This window comes from Phyllobates terribilis, unplaced genomic scaffold (assembly GCF_046119375.1).
Source record: "Phyllobates terribilis strain yellow unplaced genomic scaffold, ASM4611937v1 Scaffold_4__5_contigs__length_816908805, whole genome shotgun sequence".
In the NCBI taxonomy this organism is placed as follows: Eukaryota; Metazoa; Chordata; class Amphibia; order Anura; family Dendrobatidae; genus Phyllobates; species Phyllobates terribilis.
Genome location: NW_027362764.1, coordinates 766,603,141 through 766,624,758, shown reverse-complemented (window position 1 = coordinate 766,624,758; position 21,618 = coordinate 766,603,141). Strand labels below are relative to the sequence as shown.

Sequence of the window (21,618 nt, the reverse complement as noted above, 5' to 3'; positions counted from 1 at the left end):
TTACCTTATACACAAGTCTTTACCCTGGAAAGGTTCCTTAACATATAGGAAAACAGTTTGTTTCGTTTTTGAACGTTTTATTGTGAGCCCGTAAAAGTGGTTTAATACCTCTGACCACGTTGTTGACAGCAGTGACCTGGGGGTCAGAAATGCTTCCTGGGGCGATCTCCATGCTTTCCCCATGTTATTTGAGCACTGTCACTATCGTTTTGGGCACTTTTTAGGCCTTCTACAGACTGCCGGGGGTGCCGCTGCAAAAATGCTCGGGTCTCCCATAGACTAACATTGGGCTCATTGCTTGGGTCGAGCACCCATGTATCACGGTGAGCTCGGCCCGAGCTTCGAGCACCCTAGCATTTTAGTGCTCGCTCAACACTAATCATTATCCATTTGTAGAAGCCAAATGTTATGTTTGCATTAAGAACTTGTTGAAGTGTCATTGAATCCATTCTTCCCTCTACCTGTGAAATGTTCCCCCATGCCATTGGCTGCAACACAACCTCAAAGCACGATTGATCCACCCCCCATGCTTAATGGTTGGCGAGATGTTGCTTTCCTGAAATTCTGTGTCCTTTTTTCTCCACACATACCTTTTATCATTGTGGCCAAAGAGTTCTATTTTAACTATTTTAACCACATTAGTCCACTTGACTTGCTTCCAAAATGCATCAGGCTTGTTTAGAGGTTCCTTTTGCATACTTCTGATGCGGAATTTAATGAGAATGCAGGAGAGGTTTTCTTCTGATGACTTCCATGAAGCCCAGATTTGTGCAGGTGTCTCTGAAGTTAGACAATGTATCACAACTCCAGTGTGCTAAATCTTTCTGAAGGTCTTTTGCAGTCAAGCAGGGGTTCTGATTTGCCTCTCTAGCAATCCTATGAGCAGCTCTCACTGAAATTTTGCTTGGTCTTCCAGACCTCATCTTGACCTCCACTGTTCATGGTAACTGCCATTTCTTAATTACATTGCGAACTTAGGAAAGGGCAACTTGAAAACACTGCCATCTTATAGCCTTCTCCTACTTTTTGGACTGCTACCATTTTCTTTTCAGAGTGCTAGGCAGCTGCATAGAAGAACCCATGGCTGCTGTTTCTTACCACAAGGTTAGAGGATGCTGGGTTATTATAAAGATGGGAAATTTGCATCACCAGGCCTTTCCTAATTATGATAGTGAACAAGTCATAACCCTAACAGCCAAATTCAGGTCTGATACCTTGGTCAAAGTTATCTGAGCACACAAATCCCCAACTTTTGCATCGGCCCATTTTTTATTTTGTAATTTTTAAAATGTAAAAGATGAAAAAAAAATGTATATTGTGAAGATCTGAGGCTCTGGGTTTTAAGTAATCACCTAGGCAGGTTAACAATGCAACTGTATTTTATTAATCACATCCATGGTAATACAGCAATTCCAGGTAAATGGCCAAAATACAGTTCTCAGTCCTCAAGTTCCCAACCTGGGATCAGTAGTTCCACTGACTTTGTATCAGGCCATACTAACTGTCTCCCAACTTTTGGTTGGCCCACAGATTTTGTATTTCCAGCCAGTATAATGAGTAGCCACAGTCCCCGATCCTCCAGACGACAGATAAAATGATGGAAGCACAGGTATCCAGTAGTAACCGTCCTTTAAGAAAGTTTAAATCCAAATGACATATCCATAACTGTAGCACGTTTATCCAGCTTAGTCGGTGACTGATCTCCAACACTCCATAAGCCATCCATCCATTGACTCCACGTCCACAGCCATAGATCCTCTCACTTTTTCAGCACAGACACTAGTGTAAGAGGTCTCACCTTTATGAGAACGAAACTTTGTATCATCCAGTTTCCTCAAAGCATATTCCATGTCGCCCTTATGAATAAATCCCACAATCCCCATTCCATCCTGGTGTACATCAGTATAAAAGACATCTCCAGCTTCTCTTATGATCTTTCAGATACTGCCAACTTCCCATTGGGGGAAGCCCTGAGATGAGGACTCTATTTAGTTTGCTGGATCAGGGGTCTGTCCCTTCCATGGGATCCTCCATATCCTCCACCTAATCCCCGATTTGTCCTGGGAAAGTCCACACGTAACTTAAGAATCAACTTTGTATCCAAACTACTAACACTGAACTACAAAGCCGTCCATAACCTCTTTCCTCTGTACATCTCTGAACTAATCTCCCGATAAATCCCCTAACGTAATCTTTGGTCCTCCCAAGACCTCCTTCTCTCCTCCATACTTATTCGTTCCTCACCCAATTGCCTCCAAGATTTCTCCTGAATATTACCCCATCCTATGGAATTCTGTGCCTCAACAATGTCCGATTATCTGCCACATCGGGATCTTTCAGACAGAACCTGAAAACTCCTCTCTTCAAACAAGCTTACAGCCTTCCATGACATTGCTTGCTGCCACCTCAACACCGGAGCTGCTGCAACCCCCCCCCCAACCTACTGTCTCCTTCCCCGTTCCTGTAGAATGTAAGCCTGCAAGGGCAGGGTCCTCTTCCCTCTGTACTAGTCTATCATTGTTAGTTTGTTTACTGTAAGATCTGCATTTGGTATGTAACCCCCTTATGTACAGCACCATGGAATCAATGTCGCTATATGAATAAATAATAAGATCCATTGTGTCCAACCCCAGAGTGCTGACCCCCATCTAGGTGGATGGTCACTTGGCGGCCAGGTAAATAGTGTTCTGGGGGGAAAATAGTTGGGCTGACCAGTGTGATGGTAGAACCAGTGTCCCGAAGTCCCTGGGCCTCCTCACTGATGGCATTCACCCCCCCAGGTCACATTCCTTCATGGTAGCAGTCATTGCATTTTGTGCATTATTCACAAACGGTGGGAGGGGGGGGTAGTCTGCAGATAGCTCCACTTCCTCTCGACTGAAAGAGTGGGAACCGGTCCATGGCTTTGGGTTACGACATTTGCCCAGTGGCACACCAATCCTGCACCTAGGTTGTGATAAGGGCTAGACTGTTCCCGGCGTTCCCTGGCAAAATGTCCCATGAGTCCACAGTTATAGCAGTTTAGCCCTCCTTGCCCCAACACGGGCCGTACTTGGGGGCTTGGGAAACCTCCCCCTCTTTGTGAAGTCCGAAATACCTGCAGTTCCTCCTATGGCCAGTCTATGGGTCACACTGTCCTCCCTGTAAGCTCCTGTTCCCGACTCGCTGGGGCCGTACTTCCACATAGCCCTCAGTCCATATATCCACAGAGTAAATGCTGCATGTAGTGTGTTGGCGAAGTCCCGATGCGTGTGCGCAGCGGGCTTGTCAGTCTCTCGAAACTCCCTCTGGTAGGTTTAAAGTGTGACTGCATACCTCTCTAGTAATGCGCTGGGACCATTCTAGTAACATCTCTGATCCCCAGAAGAAAAAACTTATTGAAAGCTTCTCTTGCTTTTCCGGTCAAGCCAACGCTCAAAAATCTGGACCAGTAACTGACCGACACCTCATGCAACAGGCAGAGGACTCTCAAATAACTGGAGATGTTCATCAATATCTGAGGTGTCCTCATTGAACTGTGGTATATCCTGGTACCTTAAAGATGTGAGCCCCTCTCTCCTGTTATCGACTGTCCTCTGATGGGGCAGGTCAGGGTACTGCTACATGCACACCCAGATATTTGTTTAATACTTCCGCCTGCTCTATTTTCGTGGCCCGCTCTCCTAGCACGTCTAGCATCCTCCTCAACACAGTCAGTCGATCCTCCATCATGTGGATGACAGCTCTGGGCTCTTGTCCCTCATTCACTTCTGCACTAACCTCCTCATGTGGTTGTTCACAGTCCCAGTTGTGTTGCATTAGGGTTGCCCGATTGTCCTTCGGCAACCACTGTAGTTCTCTCTCAGAGCAAAGGGCTCTCAGCTCCTTCTTGAGCCTCTTGTAGGTGGATTGTAGAAGCAAAAGTACATGTGAAAAAGACTTAGGTATACTAATAGATCATAGACTGAACATGAGTCAACAGTGTGATGCAGCAGCAAAAAAGGCAAATACAATTCTGGGATGTATTAACAGAAGGATAAAGTCCAGATCACGTGAAGTCATTATCGCACTTTACTCCTCTTTGGTCAGACTTCATCTGGAATACTGTGTTCAGTTTTGGGCACCACATTTTAAAAAATACATTGACAAACTGGAGCAAGTTCAGAGAAGAATGACCAGAATGTTGACCGGTCTGCAAACCTAGTCCTATGAGGAGCAGTTACAGGATTTGGGAATGTTTAGCTTGCAAAAAAGAAGACTGAGAGGAGACTTAATAGCTGTCTACAAATATCTCAAGGGATGTCACATTGTAGAAGGATCATCTTTATTCTCATTTGCACATGGAAAGACTAGAAGCAATGGGATGAAACTGAATGGGAGGAGACAGATTAGATATTAGAAAAAACTTTTTGACAGGGTGATCAATGAGTGGAACAGGCTGCCACGAGAGGTGGTGAGTTCCCCTTCAATGGACGTCTTCAAACAGAGGCTGGACAGACATCTGTCTGAGATGATTTAGTGAATCCTGCTTTGAGCAGAGGGTTGGACCAGATGACCCAGGAGGTCCCTTCCAACTCTACCATTCTATGATTCTATGATTTTGCCATCTCTATTGCCAAGTCACCTCAGAAACTTTCCTTGGTATGCTGTCCAGAGATAGGTGATCCTACTGTTGCCACCACTTGTGAAGATCTGAGGTTCTGGGTTGTAAGTAATCACCTAGGCAGGTTAACGATAAAATATTGTTGCATTAATCACATCCATGGTAATGCAGCAATTCCAAGTAACTGGCCAAAACACAGTTCTCAGTCCTCAAGTTCCCAACCTGGGATCAGTAGTTCTACTGACTTTATATCAGGCCATACTCACTGTCTAGTAGACAAAGTGTTTGTTTTTTTTCCTTCAACTCGCTCATGTTGCTGGCGCCATATTGCTTCAGGCAAAATTTTCCTCCAGCAAAATGTCACCCACGCATGCGTAGTAGCATCTCTCGGCAACCGAGAGATGCTACTGCGCATGCACGGGCGGCGGGGCCATTTTGGTGCATGTATATTTCATCTGTGGCACACAAATTACACAGGCAGTATTTAAAATAGTAGACAGGTCACTGAAAGCACAGTGACCAGTCAGAAGGCAGAATGAATACTTATGAATATATAAGCAGAGAACAAGTTAAAGCTCCTCCCAAAGGCCACCCCAAAGCACGAGCATCTCATGTCAGAAATGAAAATAAAGTTTATAAAAGAACCATTAGACGGATTTCATCAACAAAGGTATTATTTTACTCAGTGTAATGGTGCCCACCTGACAGTGTATGTGGTTTAGAAAGCACAATCCTGCTGACAAGTGCACTTTAAATGACTAAAGATTTTTCCTACATTTTAAACTGGAGCTGGATCAATTTTTTCTTTTGTGCATACTCAGGTTCCCAACATTTGGTTGGCCCACAGATTTAGTATCTCCAGCCAGTATAGTCTGTAGCCACAGTTCACGATCCTCCAGACAGATAAAACGATGAAAGCACAGGTATCTAGTAGCAACCGTCCTTTAAGAAAGTTTACATCCAAATGACATATCCATCACTGTAGCATATTTATCCAGCTTAGTCGATAACTGATCTCCAACACTCCATAAGCCATCCATCCATCAGCTCCATGTCCACAGCCATAGATCCTCTCTCTCCAGTGTTCTTCCACCAACTCCTCACTAAACATGTGTCCTTTTCCTTTCCTGGGCTCCCTCAAAGGTCAGAAGTGAGGGATTAAGCATTTACTTTTAGCTGAAACAACGAAGAATATTCCAGGAGCCTTCACCTGAGACTGCAGGTAAGGCCCCCTGTGGTGACAGCTCCCTGTGTCTACAATCACTCACACAATGGGCTTACTCACTGTTTGAACAATGGTTAGAGGCTCCTGAGATACTGATGAAATTAATGGAATGCTGGACACTTTAAAAGTAAAATTAGTGTACATAAACTAACGAGTAAGCAGAACATTAACAAAACACAGCCAGCAAATCTCTAACAAAACACAATACTAATATTGATGAAAATGGGTGCTCCGTGCTTTATTATTTATTTTTTTGCCTAAAATACAAAGGAAATGTGTCATCTATAACTTTAGGCCTTTTAGAGATCATTTTACCTTCAAATTGCTTAACTGTTCAAAATAACAGTAATTTGGACAAGGGGTGGCTAAACTTTTACATGCCACTGTATATATGTATATTTTTTTCTGTGCAAAGCTCCTATGCAGACTTATGTAAACTAACCCTGTGCAGTCTGATCCATGTGTTGTCTTCTGCTAAGGGTACGTGCACACGTTCAGTATTTCTTGGAGAAAAATCAGCAGCAAATACTGTAGTGTTGGCAGGAGAAACACTGCTTAAAATACGCACATTTTGGCCACGATTTGACATGCAGTTTTAATGCATTTTTTAGATTTTTCTTCCAATTCATTTGAATGGGTAAAAAAATGCTGAAAGTATTGACGTACTGCAGATTTGAAGCAGTTTCAGGAAAAAAATAAGCAACATGTACATGAGATTTTAGAGATTTCACTTTTGCTGGTGCAGCAAGACGCTGCAAAAAAAAAAAAAAAACAAGGGAAAGACGCTGCATAAACGTAATGGGTCAACATATCCTAACAGAGATCACATTTAAAGAACAGTTTACAAAATTTTTGATGTAAACTGTAGAAAAAAAAAAAACACAAGTTTTTTGTCTACAAGGAAACAATTTTTGCATTTAACAAAAACAAACTATAGGCGTACATTTTATTGTCAGTTTGTGAGAGAAGTAGACACAATGGTGTCTACCTAATATTATTCATTTATTTTGCCTACTTAAATCTTCTTAAGCACCAAAATATTCTGTAGTGGTATACAGACGTTTTCATCAATGGCCCTATTGGGGCTTACAAACTAATGTCTATGGAGTGAGGGAGGAAACCCACACAAACATTCGAAGAACATACAAAATCCTAGAAGATTATATCGCAAGGGGTTATCTCCTACTCTATACTCCTATCAGAGCATAATGAAATGATGAAGGGTTGTTTGCTTATCAAGACTTCCCTTTGTGAGCCAGAATGGTGTGCTGAATGCAATGTTTAATATTTATTATTATTTAGAAGGCCTTTGGCCCCATCTCGAGCCGTGGCGACTTGATGAACGATTTGTAGGAAAATTGGTCTTGTGCAAACCTAGATAGGTCCACCAGGGTCTTCTCTCCTGTTATTTTGATCGTATCATGCCATCGGATTGCTGTTCTTCCTCTTCACCTTGCTCCTTCTATTCTCCCAACCATTATGGTCTTCTCCAGTGATTGCTGTTTGTATGATCTTTCTCTTTGTATCTTTTCTCCATGTTTATTTGACGGACATATAGGACTCCGAATAGTTTAATGAGGACTTGACTTCTACTCTCAGATCCCTACTCATCAAGTCATCATAAGTCTTGATGAGGTGTGCACTGAAGTAGGATGCACCAAATTCACTAAGAGACGTCCATATTTTAATGAATTTGGCACGTATGTGAGCTGCTTGTTGTTCATTGCAAGAAATGTACTCCAGATGGAGACTGAAGTAAAATTTGGTCATAATTTACGCCACTTATTTGGTGTAAATTATGGTAAATTCTTTGGTCACCACTTGCCATGCCCCCCATTTTCTCAAAGTCAAAAAGAATGTTAGGAGAGGTTCAAGGGGTTCACTGGGTGAGGCGGATCCTCTAAGCCCAAGGTCCAGGTGGGCACATGGGCCACGGGTGTTGATGCAGGTTGGTGAGGAGAGAAACTGAAAACCGTTGACAGGTGGAATGCTGGAAACTGCAGGCAGGCAGAGGACATAAGGAAACTGCAGGAAAGGAGAGGATGTCAGGAAGCTACAGGCAAGCAGGTGGAGTCCAGGAAGAGGACAAGAAACTGCAGGCAGGTAGCATATAACACTCTGGAGTAATGGCAAATTTAGCAATCAGGGAAGCAGCACACAGCCAGGAAGTTGTCCTGTTAATTGCAGGCGGATGCAGAAAAGAGGTCCAGGAGACCGGGGGACAGGTAGCCGATAGAACTTTGAAATCACTAAAAGCCGCAGAAAAGTAGGAAGAAGCACTAGAAGCTTCTGGTCTACAGGAGACATCCTGTAGCCCCCAGCAATATTGCTGTGCACACACAAACTGAAAGTCAGTCTCAGATTCAATACCAAGGCCTAGGTGTGTGTGTTTTAGAAACCTTTAAATAGACCCTGGCAGTTCGTCACATGGGAACACGCCAAGCCACCTGGAGCATAAGAAAGTTCAATCGACCCAGGCAGACGGAGCAGAGCCCAGACCATGGACAGGTGTGTAACAATAAAAGGCAAAAAGTAATGTTTGGCAATAAGAAAAGAACAAAAGACGTAGTTACTTACCGGTAACGGGATTTCTCAGAGCCCATGACGGCACCACGGAGAGGAGAGGGGATCCGCCCTTCAAGGACAGGAAACCTACAGATAAAAAGGGCGGTACCTCTCTCCCGCATCAGTTGTTTACAGAGCATGAGAGGACCACCAGGTTAGTAACACAAAATTTTACAATTTAAGACCTCGCTAGACACACCACGTGGCTACAATAATTAAATAAGCGTGCGCACCCACACGTGAACGGAGGGAATGTACGGGTGCCGTCATGGGCTCTGAGAAATCCTGTTACCGGTAAGTAACTAAGTCTTTCTCCTTCCCCCATGACGGCACCACGGAGAGAATTGCAGAGAAGTGACTCATTAGGGGGGGGGGACCACAGCTTCCAGAACCCTTCTCCCGAAAGTAAGGTCTGAAGAAGAGGTTAAGTCTAGCCGGTAGTGATTAAAGAAGGTAGAGGGGGGAAGACCAGGTTGCCGCTCTACATATCTGCTCTATCGTAGCATCGGCCTTCTCCGCCCAGGAGGCTGCCACCGCTCTTGTTGAGTGGGCCTTCAGTTTCTCTGGGGCAGCTTCTCCACGTGAGGAGTAAGATAATGTGATGGCCTCCCTTATCCATCTGGCCAGCGTGCCCTTAGAAGCTTTCTTCCCCTTACTAGGACCCTGAAAGCAGACAAAGAACTATCCTGCCTACACTCTTGTATTGCCTCTAGATACTGGATTAGGCACCTTCTGACGTCTAGTGTATGCAGGACCCTCTCTTTCGTGTTCCTAGGGTTAGGGCAGAAAGAAGGGAGGGTGATTTCCTGGGACCTGTGAAATATTGACGCCACTTTTGGTAGATAGGCAGGGTCAGCTTTCAGAATAACCCTATCCTCCAAGATTTGTGTGAAGGGGGGGGCCTGCCGATAGAGCCTGAATATCACTAACCCTACGTGCGGATGTGAGAGCTACCAAGAGTGCTGTTTTTAGAGACAGTTTTTAGGGATGCTTCTGACAGGGGTTCAAAAGGTGCCTCAGTTAGGGCTGAAAGGACCAAGTTAAAATCCCAGGGTGTAGTATTTCGGGATGGGATAGGGCGGGATCTAGCTGATGCCTTAATAAATCTAGATACCCATCTATCCCTGGCTAGGTCAAAATTATAGAGTGCTCCCAGGGCCGCAACTTGAACTTTTAAAGGTACTTGTGGCCAGGCCCTGCTCCAAACCCCTCTGTAAAAATTCCAGGATAGCTGTCAACGGAACCTCCCCACCCAACCTGGAACCGGAGACTGACCGGAATTTCTTCCAGGTTTTCCCGTATAGTTTGGTGGTGACTGGTTTTCTTCTTTGAAGTAGTGTGGTGATCAAATTTGGGGAGAAACCTTTGTCCTTCAGAAGAGCCCTCTCAAATTCCAGGCTGTCAAGTGTAAGCTTGACACATGAGGATGGACGACCGGACCCTGAGAAAGAAGGTCCGGGAGAACCCATGGATCGGAGATTGACAACCTCCTTATTTTTTCCCTACGGGAGACAAAAGAGAGAGCAAGGGCCCCTAGTTACAAAGTGGACTTTCATGAAGTTCACTTACCAGACGGAAGAGCAGGTACCGGTTCAGGAGGTGGAGCCATCTTTGTAGCCGGAGTCCTCCTGGAAGATGCCGAAGTGGAGTCCTTGCTGCGCTGCGACGATCTGCCAGAGCGCCTGATTCCAATCCAGTCCTGGCCTCGCGGTCCCTTTTTCCGTTGGGTTGGCGGTGGTGGTGGCGACTGAGGATGTAGCTGCTGCTCCTCAGGTAGGTCCTGGTCACTCATTGCTACAGTATATACATTTTTTTTTTTCCACAGCATGCCAGAGCCCAGAAAAGCAAATACTGGCATTCTCAGCTGTGTTTTAAGGCACTGGGAGTCCCTCCCATAGTGCCTGTAGTGATCTGGCCCGCCCCCCATTCCCCCCCTGCACCCATGGGGGGACGCCCGCACCTGCACAGACTGGTTAACCAGTCATGTTTTGTGGCGCCGCGCCATCCGGGGGCGCCCGCGCATGCGCGGTGAACCCGGAAGCTTAAATACATGCTGTCGGGCCGCGCGTGTTCACACCTCCGCAACCAGGGGGGTCTAGCACAATCCTGCGCTCCACTTCGTCTATACCCTCCTCCGCACACACTAAAGGCCCACTGACCTCATCGGTGGCGCTTCAGGACACCGCACCAGCCGAGGCAGGAGGACCCCCGCTGCCTGGATCGGACTGGCTGGGCCTGGCATCCCACAACTTCCATCTTCTGGCACCCCGCAGGTATGCCTCCTCCGGACTGTAGGGTCCCATCAAGGACAGGAAACCAACTGATGCGGGAGAGAGGTACCGCCCTTTTTATCTGTAGGTTTCCTGTCCTTGAAGGGCGGATCCCCTCTCTCTGTGGTGCCGTCATGGGGGAAGGAGAAAGGCATTTGTTTCATGGTGGTTGCTTTGCCTTCTTCCAGACAAACATTGGACGGACAAATGACTTTTCAACCTTACACGTTTTCCTACTGAACTTATGAACTACTGAAAGTGCAGCAGCCTTAAGAAGGGATGAAGAAGGGCGTGTCTCAGACCTCTTCTGTCTCCCTATAGGCATTGTAGCTACTCTGTAGTCACAGATCACAGCTCTGCTCTAATAGAGTAGAGCTAAAACCACAACCAAACTGGACAATAAAGAAAATAAGTAGCCAATGATCATTCCCTGTAGGTTTTGGTTTACATATAATATTCGATCTCCTCACATTTCAGTCACTTTAAACTACTGTCAAGACAGATACATTTTGATATGTCTTCATACAGAATAGATTTCATTACAGAACAAACCACCCTGTCAAAAATAAAGCGTCAGCACAATTCTACTACTCAGACCACTGGTTCTGTCAAGATGAAATGAAGTCTGTTAGAAAACTTCTTAGCTTTTGGAGCTTGTCAAACAGTCTATTTGGATTTGCTTGACCTCACTTGGCCATTAGATTGAAAGCCTTCTTCAACCCCCAAGCACAGAGCCGGCGTATAATACAACGGTCGCTAAAATCTTATTGAGTAAATGGCAACGTAGATTTCACTTTTAAAAGCTTTTCTTTAAATGCCAATCAGAAGCCAATCTTTAGAGAAGTGATCACAGCAGGGGTCTCCTCGTGATCCACCTGGGGAGGAACCAGTATATCGCTCTACAGTGCCAAACGAGCAAGAGCTTTTATCAAAAGGTCTTAGAAGAAATAGTATGTAAATTCCATAGATGCAAATTCTAATATGCTACATTACGTGTATTAATTCTACTCAAAGACCCACTACATGAACCAGTAATAAGTAGTTCGAGACTGGAAAAGAAATACTCATGTAGAACAGCACACTATAGAGGCTCATTACCAAGTCAACGAGTTTAAAAATATGGAGATTTTATACATTTTATTAATGGAAATCTCTTATCTGATTCTTACGGTTCGAACCACTGGTAGCACGACTCAGGGTTATTACAGCCAGGCAGCTGCGGCATTTCAGAGAAAACATACTTTGAGAAGCCGGTTGGGGACTACGGCATTGGACTTCTTCTCGCCTCACTCCCTATGACTGGCAGGTCTCTGTGTGTACGCTGGGAGAGAACTCTGTCAAAAAGATTGGGGTTTGGAGAAGCTACCAGGGACTGGCCTAGGACTAGTCAGCAAAGACATATTGTCCCTGGACGGCTTCTTTACGTATGTTTACTCTGAACATTGGCGTTTCAAAATAAATCAAGCTGTGGGTTCTCCACGTTCCAATTGGTCCAAAAGAGAAGTTTCTCTCTATGTACACACATAGGGAAAGACCTGCCAGTCTACGGGAATGAGGCAGGAAGAAGACACCAAGGACCAGCCAAGGGCTAGTCATCAAAGACGCATAGTCCCTAAACGGCTTCTCGAAGTATGTTTTCTCTATAGCACCATAAGTGTTTCCAGCAGAATGAATCGGATGACAGCTTATCTTTAAATAACAGTTTCGGTCTTGTATCCGGACCTTCATCAGGAGCAGGCAGAATGCATAAGATAAACTGTATAGGAATCTGTACAGCGCCGTGGACGGTGACATCTGTCGGCACCTGTGGGGCGTTTCATCAATTTGAATGCAGAGTTTTCTTCTACATACGATTATTATTTTCTGGTTATCATTTAAAGGAACCTCTCATAGAAACAAATAAACCAAAAAAACTTGTAACCATCATGAAGCTGGCAATATTACCTACAAAGTCATTTTAAGTTGGTAGGAAAATCTAAAGTCTATGAGGGCAACGTAATAACCTTGCGACCTCTGTTATAAGGTTGGACAGAAGCTCCGGATCAGGGTGGATTTCAATATGCCCAATTCTTTAGTTTCCAGGGGCAGAAGAAGGTTGTCTGGAGGGGACAATGGTATTCACCTTTTCACATAGACACAAGTATGCTCCAGTGGTTTTTTCTATTGTACATGTTTTTGGATCAATCGCTTTTGACCAGGTTTTAAATACAGGCTGTCAGGGCATATACATTTCTATCAAGCAAATGAAAAAACAGTTTCAAGAAAAATAAATTCCTGTAGAAAAGCTTTCTACTTAAATGCTATGAACACTTGCACCAACTTTTTTTTCCATTGTACACTTGTTTCCTAAATTTCAGCACACTGCAATAAGAAGACAGAAGAAGGAACAAGGCGAAGAGGAAGACCAGCAACCTCATGGCTTGATGCAATCAAGATAATGGCGACGAAGACCCTGGTGGACTTATCTAGCCTTGCACGAGATCAAGCTGAAGGCCATTGATAATAATTTAATAGCTTAATTTTGAAAGTTCTTTGCTTAGTTAGCTGATCTAGAAAATCTAACTCGTCGGTCAGAGCTATGCTTCTTGTGAGGCTAGAGATGAGTGGGTTAAAATCTGCACTGCCATTAGTTCAGAGATGAGCAGGAGATGGGAATGGTAGGAATACGGTTTATTTGACAACACGTTTCGAAGTGACACTTCTTCATCAGGACAAACCTTAATGGTCATCTATGTTCCTGGCTCAGACAGCTCTCTATGCTGTCTGAGCTTTGAGGTTTTTTTTTTTTACACAGATCAATGTGAAGAATGGGTAAAATATCCACAGAGGGGGGCAGAGGAAACAGACTGTAGTGAAGGACTCATACAGATATCAGTACAAATCGGTCTGAGCACAGACCGCATTGCATGGACTGGCCGTGGCGCTCCTGACCAGAGCATGAGAGCTTCATGTATTTCTAGGAGGCCGTCACGCTTGGGTCAGGAGAGCCACGGCCAGTCCATGCATTGCGATCCGATCTTGGACGTCTGAATGAGCTCTATGAAGGAAAATGCATAAATAAGAAATCACTCCAGGAATGAAGCTGTACAACAACAACCTGGACACAGTGAATTCAAATACAACATGTATTACTGAGAGGGACATGTTCAGATGACATATTTCTGAAACTAGGAGGAGGTTGCAAACTGCCAATCATTTGGCTAGAAACAGATGAAGGAGTGGAAATTGCAGCCTTAATTATTTTTTTTTATTCTTAATTTTTTTTCTACCTAGAAAGATATCCACTAACATGAAAAAAAACATTTTTTGCATGTTAAAAAATGTCCATATTCTTTATGATCCCCAGTAGTCCTTCCCATAACAATGTCTCTTTAAATAGCAACAAGAACATGAAACTGGTTTAAAATTAAAGATGTCTACCTCTGGGGGCAATTTTTTTTTACCTAAATGCATGTATTTGAGGCTGAAAATCATTTTTGGAATTTGGTTTTATTAAAAAGTTGGCATAGGCTCTTTGTTTACCTGCACATTCAACTTTGATGCGCCCTGTGGTCATAAAAAGGCTAAGAGAAGCTCAGAAAAGACAAAATTAAAGCAAAAACCTCCCATTGGACCATCAGAAGGAGCTTGCTGACACATTCTCAGTTAACTCATTATGCAGTCAGCAATAGCAACACCAAAGCTATAGAATGCATCTGGTGCAAAAGTTTAATGAAACCCAAGTGCAAAAATACATACATTTTTGTAAGAAAAAAAAAAAAAAGTCGCCAAAGGTGGACAAAGCCTTTAACTCTATAGAGTTCAAATCTTTGTGTGGACATTCAAGTAGTACAAAACACAACACAAAAACATTCCAAAAGCAAGGCAAATGTAATGATTTATATGAAACTTACAGGAATAAGAAACTTCTTGATTTCATCCAAGGCGTGTCCCATTCTGGCATAAGCTTCTGCCGGAGGAGCGAAAACCTCGATAAGAACATGGAGGTCATCATTAAGATGGAAGTATTTTGCCTCTCCACTTTTTCTTAGCTCTTCTTCCTGAAGTTTAAGAGATGTGAGTTTATAAGATGGGCTCATACTAGAGTTGAATTTAGGTTTTCCTTCATCTTATCAATAGATTCAGCTCGCCATTATTTACCTTTACCTAAATATTCTATGCCCGTGATGTGATCGCGGGTCGCTGATGGGTTGTCAGCTGATGATCCCTGAGCCAGTCATTATGGAGCTCCCTCGAAACCCTTTCTGTGGCCGGGCTTTGAAGGACACCGTGATTTTTGCTATGTAGAGTGATGCTGTGTCATCGCTGTATATAGCACAAGTGATCACCAGATGATCGCATCTTCAAGTCCCCTATGGGGACTAACAATAACAGTGAAAAGTACAAATATTTTTAGAAAAAAAACCTAAAAAGTTTCAGATCACCCTCCTTTTTCCCCATTGAAAACAATATATATATATATATATATATATATATATATATATATATATTAAAAAAGAAAAAAAAAAACAACCTGTTATATCGCCGAGTTCAGAAAGGTCCGATCTATTGAAATGTAAAAACAATTGACTCGATCAGTAAACATAAAAAATTCAAGAACTCCAAAATTAAGTTTTTTGGCTGCCTCAATTCCACAAAAAAGGCTGTAAGAAGCGATCAAAAAGTCACATTTATCCCAAAATGGTATTAATAAAATAGTCTCGCAAAAAAAAAAGCCATCACACAACTCAATAAGCTGAAAAATAAAAACGTTCCAAGTCTCGGAAAATGGCGACACAGCCCAAACCCATGGCAAACTTCTGATTTTACCACTAAAATATAAAAACTAGGTATCGCCGCAATCATATTGATGAGAATCATATTGCGAGGTCATTGGTACTACAAAATATACACCGTAAAAACAATTCCCAAAAAACTATTTCAGATTTGCGGGTTTTTTTGTTTTTTTACAATTTCACCGCACTTGGAATTTTTTTCCCCCTATTTTTCAGTACACTGTGCTAAAATGAATGGTGTAATTCAAAAGTAGAACTAGTGCTGCAAAAAATAAGTCTTCATGGGGAAGGAAAAATAAAGAGAGTTATGGCTCTGGGAAGAAGGGGAGGAAAAAAACGGAAACCCAAAAACGGAAAATAGCCCCGTCGTTAAGGGGTTAACATTTGGGTTTTAACCATGAAATTCTTTAATAAAGAATTCTTTAAAAGTCTTTAACCATTAAATTTTGCTAACCCCCCCACCCCCCACAAATTCACAATACATATTTTTGGGAATCTTCCTGGCATTACCTTTGCTTTATCCCTCATGGATCCTTTCCCTAGTATGGACATTTTGGTTAGCGTGTCTTCCTGTAATCTTTTCAAGGAATTGCCTCGCGGTCCCAGAAGTTTTCCAACAAAGTTAAACTGTTAAAAAGGAAAAGTGAAAGAAAAAATTATTGTATTTGTAACATTTTTTTTGCTGTATAAGTCCTGGAAGAAGAACTAAGAAACAGAAAAAAGTGGAGAAAAAAAATTTAATTCTAAAACTTCTAAAATTTATGGTATCACTGTATGAGAATGGCAATTTCATTGATTTGCATTTAGTTTCAAAGGAAAAACTATTTTTTTTTTTGGAAAATGTAGTGAGGTCTATCACAGGAACATGTCAGAAATGCATTCTAGGGACATTGATAGGATGTGACATGAGACTTACCTTCGGGAACTGTTTGATAGGGATAAGGACTTTCTGTGCAAGCTTCATGTTCTTATTGATAACTACATCAATATATTGGTCTTCAGTGCTGTCCATGTTCTCCTCCCCCTTCTGAATCTTTTCAATTTCTGTAAAAAAGGGAAAAAAATATTTCAGTTTTAATAAAGTTTTAGCATTAGGATATATATTTTAGACACGGTAATCCATAATATTTATGAAAAACACAAAGTGTTAAATTTTTCGTTACTAATGTTTGGAGCTTTTTTCATGACAATGGTGCTGCGAACTCCATTTTTTACCACATGGACAACATGAGCTCACTGACTGTAGATGTGACATAACTACATACATACAGTCTGCGTGGCTGTGTCCAGTGATTGACATTCACATGGCCATATTCAATGTTTTCTTGCACCACCAGGTGAACAAGATGACATGGGGCAGGATTTAGTTTTGAAAAGGACCTGACACTTGCTAAAAATTGAATCAAATTCGTTGTAAAAAAAAATCCCTGATCTGATTCTGCCGCTCTTTTCCTTTTTGTGCTGCGTCGCTCCATTGCAAAGATATTCACATTTGTTTCTTCGGGAGCGCATTATGTGAAATGTCAGCTTTGCAGTTCTTCAGAGTCTTCTCTGGGGGCGTATGCTTTTATCCCCCTCCCTCCAAGATGCTGCCAATCACAGCTTAGCAGCTGATCTAGCAGTCTGAAAGCTGCTGATCTGTGATTGGCAGAATCTGGGAGGGAGGGGTGAAAACTCTCCCCCCAGAGAAGACTCTGAAGAAGTTGGTCTTCAAAGTAGAGATTTCACATAGTGAGCGCCAGAAAAACAAATGTGAATATCTCTGCAAGAGAGTGACGAAACGTAAAATGGAAAAAAAAATAGCAGGATCAGGGGAACTCAGTGATTTTTTACCAGGTATCTAAAAATCAATATTTTTGAGCTAGTCTCTCTTTAATAGACCCTAATAATTTTTTGGTTTTACTCTAGTCCCCTGTGAAATAAAAGTTCTGGGGCATGCAGTGAACCACCATTTGTATACATACTGCATAGAATGTGAATGATAAGTGCGTGTGTGTCATGTCAGCACATCATAATATCATTGGCACATGTTTGATCTCTGAGATTACGCTACTGATTAGGTGATATTGGGCCGTATAGAGACACCTTGTTAAATATAGTAACAAGCAGTTCTGAATATACAGTATTCACTCATTTCCAGAAAGACTAACAGAGGAGCAGCACAAGCGCCATCAACATTTGCTCCAAACCTGCTATATTATGGGGAATAAAATAAGGTCCTAAAACAGGTGAAAAGTCAAGGGAGCTGATAAAAGACGCAAATAAAGAACCAGCCTAAAACACTAAACTTCCCCCACAGAGTGGGACAAAAAAAAAACGAGGCCAGCACATATTAAACAGACTTAAAAAAAAGGTACAAAAAGGTACAAACACAAAGGAGAAACACACAAAACTAGACAAAAAACAGATGCAAAGGCAAGGATGAATAGAGAGCTACACGTTTTTTCCAGGGCTGTCCAAAACTTTGTCTCATCTCAAGTCACAAGGAAGCTTCTCAATCTGTTCGAGGTGAATTGAATTTGCCTAAAATTTTACCAAAACAATATGGATTCTCCTTGTTCCGCTCCCTTTGGCCTCTTTCCTTCCGCACCTCACACAACATCCTCTTTGTGCAACTTCACTCTGCATCAGGGGCTTCCGGAGCCCAAGAGGCTTTTGACAACATGATGAATGAGTCATCAGGTAATATTCGTTGTGACATCACAGTTCGGCCAATCAACGGAGGCCCCAACACAGATTAAAGATGCACAAAGAGGAAGTTACACTAGGTGGAGGAGAAGGAAGGAAGAGGTCAAGGGGAACTGCGGAGGAAAAGACCTGCCCACAGGCCTGCCCCTGTCTGTCTCTATGATGAGGAACATACTTGTGCTTCGGGGCGGCCTGTGGATCTTGCTGATCTGGCCTAGAGCACCAAGGAAAGACCCTGTCTAGTCCAGTCCCGGAGCATGGGCAACACTTATCACACAAGAACCACAGAGATGGATTTCTTCATTTCAGGTATCATATTAATCAGTGTAGCAGCCCCAACATGACACTGCCTGTAGCTTACTTAGCAAAATTCTGCTGACAGGTTCACTTTAAGTGTGAGGAACATGCAAAAGATTAAGAAACCAGCAAGGGGGCAAACACTCACACCACTGTATGTGTCGCGATCCAAGTATGGACATGATCTTGTGGTCGGTGGTCTGAACAAGGATCATTAAACCAAAGAATTAAAAATCCCTCAGTTTTTGATGAGAGAAGACTTTTATTAACAAATAAATTGCAAAGTTGATTGTTCTTACAAACACTTGGCCACGTTAACCATTTGTGATTCTGATGCTAGGACTGTTTAGATAGCCATAATAAAAAAAAAACGTGTCTAACTGTGGATAAAGCCATCTGTGTGCACGTCCCGATTTCAGAAGGGTGCTGGAGCTGTCTATTGCACGCACTATTCTGGTCCATAAAATGGACCAGAATACTGCTTGTTGAGATTTTTTCCATGCAGACCATCGGTTTGGGTGGATTGGAAAATCAGCCATTTGCACCGGCTATAAGAGGGCCATGCTCTCTACATGTGTGGCCTATGGCAGACATGAACCAATTATACACTTGTCTGAACAAGACTTTGCGCATTAAAGCTTTATTTTTGTTATTTGTGAATAGTTTATGATCAGTATTTGTATATGTATACAGTAAAATATATATTGCAGAAGTTTTCTTTTCTTATATATAGACCTGGATTTGACCTTGGTTATCAATAATGTAAATAATAGTGTTCCCTCTACACTTCCGCTTGTCCAAATTGCATTAAAATCTAGAGTAAAATCAACGAGAATCGTTGCTGCTGTATTTGCTACATTAGCATCTGAATTATTTATCTTTTCTGCAGCCCTACATAGAAGAAAAAAATACCAACAATTTAGGAACTGGAAGGCATTAAATCAACAAATCTGCGGAGAACAAAAACTGCAAACTGACAAACCCTGTAGAAGCCTCCTAGTCCAGCTCATTATCTCATTTACTTAATGACACTTCGTCAGGCTTCAACATTCTCTTGCACACAAACTTGTTAATTAACTCCTCACTTAAAGTGAAAATTTTCACCCACCACGACTTCATCAAAATTATAATTAAAATACACTGTTATTATGCCATAGTGGGGACTCTCAATCCAAGATCTCCTCTAAGATCTCCTCTGGCTGATGCGACTCGTACAAATCCAACTTGGTTGGCCCATCATTTGATCAGCCAGCTTTCAATGCCACATTTGCGCAGACATTTCCCACAATGCCTGTCCACTATTTCAACTTTCTCTGCTAGATTTGTAAAACTTAACATGGCTAAAACTGAATTCATCATCTTTCTCCCCAACTCACTCAACTCCTCCATCTGACCTATCCATCAATGCCAATGGCTGCCCACTCTCTCCAGTCCCACCAGCTCTCTGCCTCGGGGTAATCCTGGACTCCAATCTTTCCTTCAAACCACATAGCTAAGCCCGTTCCACTTCCTGCTAATTCCAACTCAAAAATATCTCCCAGATCCGTACATTCCTCAACCATGAATCTGGAAAAACACTAGTGTACGCCTTCATCTCCCACCTCAACTATTGCAACCTCCTACTCTGTGGCCTCCCTTCTAACACTCTCGCACCCCTCCAATCTATCCTAAACTATGCTGCGCAACTAATTCACCTAATCCCCGCTATTCCCCGGCCTCTCCCCTCTGTCCATCCCTTCACTGGCTCCCCATTGCACACAGTCTCCAGTTCAAAACCCTAACTTGGGAATACAAAGCCATACAAAATCTGTCTCCTCCATACATCTGTGATCTAGTCTCCCGATACTTACCTACATGCATCCTCTGATCCTCACAAGATCTCCTCCTCCCACAATTGCATACAAGATTTATCCTGTGCATCCCCCCTACTCTGGAAGTCTCTACCCAAACATATCAGATTCTCCCCTACCATGGAAACCTTCAAAAAGGAACCTGAAGACCCACCTCTTCCGACAAGCCTACAACCTGCAGTAACCCTCGCTCCATCATACCGCTGCAAAACCAGCTCTACCCTCACCTACTGTATCCTCACCCATCCCTTGTAGATTGAGGGTCCTCTCTCCTCCAGTACCAGTCGCTAAGTTGTTTTGTTCAAAGTTATTGTAACTGTTTGTGCTATGTATACCCCCCTTTTCACATGTAAAGCGCCAAGGAATAAATGGCGTTATAATAATAATAAATAATAATAATAATAATAATAACAACAACAACAAGCCACTGCATAAGAAATTAATGATCAAATGAATCTAGGGTCCCACAGCAAAATTTGAAATTGGGAGGAAAAGAGAAGCACTCATGGCTATCATTATCATTACTCCATTTCATGTTTTTTCCCTCTTTTTTTTACGATTTGCTTTTTCTTGCCTCTCCTCAATCCTAAGGCTCCATAAACCACCATGTTGGACAATCTCAGCCACAATGCCAGTTTCCAAGGCTGGTGTCAGTGACTTGTGATCTACCAACTAGCAGAGGTTATATTTCATTGGCATCAATGACAAGAAAAACTGGTGGGGTGCAAGGGCCACCGGGGCTTAGGTTGGTCATGACAATCTGGATAAATGTGTTTGTTACTTGTCAACATGAGGTTCGCATGAACATGGAACAGGGCTGGATTATAGAGAGCAAAAGGGGCATAGGGAATGAGTACCCCATTACCTAGGTACCCAGACACTGAAGGCAGACATGTTGGCGAAGCTTCAAACAAAGCGAATGGCAGTGCAGTCATTATCTAGTATCCAGGGCAATGATCATCAGCTAACAAATACCTCTAACTCCACTTATCTCCAGGAGATCAAAGAATGAAATATGTTCAAATACACCATGTCTGGTACTTGTTCCTCCACCGTCAGACATCATGGCTGCCCATGAACACAAATCCAGCCAACACTGGTGGGATCGGCAACAAGCTATCTAAAGTGTCAATGTAACCTCATTATATACCATTTTACTAAATATTTTGCTCTGTGGTCTCCACCATTTTGATTATGTAGGTGATTCGCTGGGACCCCGTATGCCCACCCCATGTGCCCACCGCCATGCCCATGTTTGATGAGTTATAGGAACACTGCTATTTCAGCGGAAGAGGCCTATGTGACAGCAGTGGCCCTAGAGGCCTCTTCCGGGACACAGAGCGGAGACCAACCGATGTTGGTAATG

The 21,618-nt window shown here is 42.9% G+C and overlaps 1 protein-coding gene across 2 annotated transcripts in view; it reads right to left on the bottom strand.

Moving 5' to 3' along the window:
- The window catches only part of KHDRBS3 (KH RNA binding domain containing, signal transduction associated 3), a 176,696-nt gene that overhangs the window by 56,769 nt on the left and 98,309 nt on the right, over window positions 1–21,618 (bottom strand). For both annotated transcript variants that reach the window (XM_073676802.1, XM_073676803.1), the window contains 3 exons: window positions 16,334–16,461; window positions 15,928–16,044; window positions 14,536–14,682 (listed from right to left, as the gene is read on the bottom strand). In XM_073676802.1, the coding sequence (XP_073532903.1) occupies window positions 14,536–14,682; window positions 15,928–16,044; window positions 16,334–16,461 (392 nt within the window). The remainder of the gene's footprint in view (window positions 1–14,535; window positions 14,683–15,927; window positions 16,045–16,333; window positions 16,462–21,618) is intronic.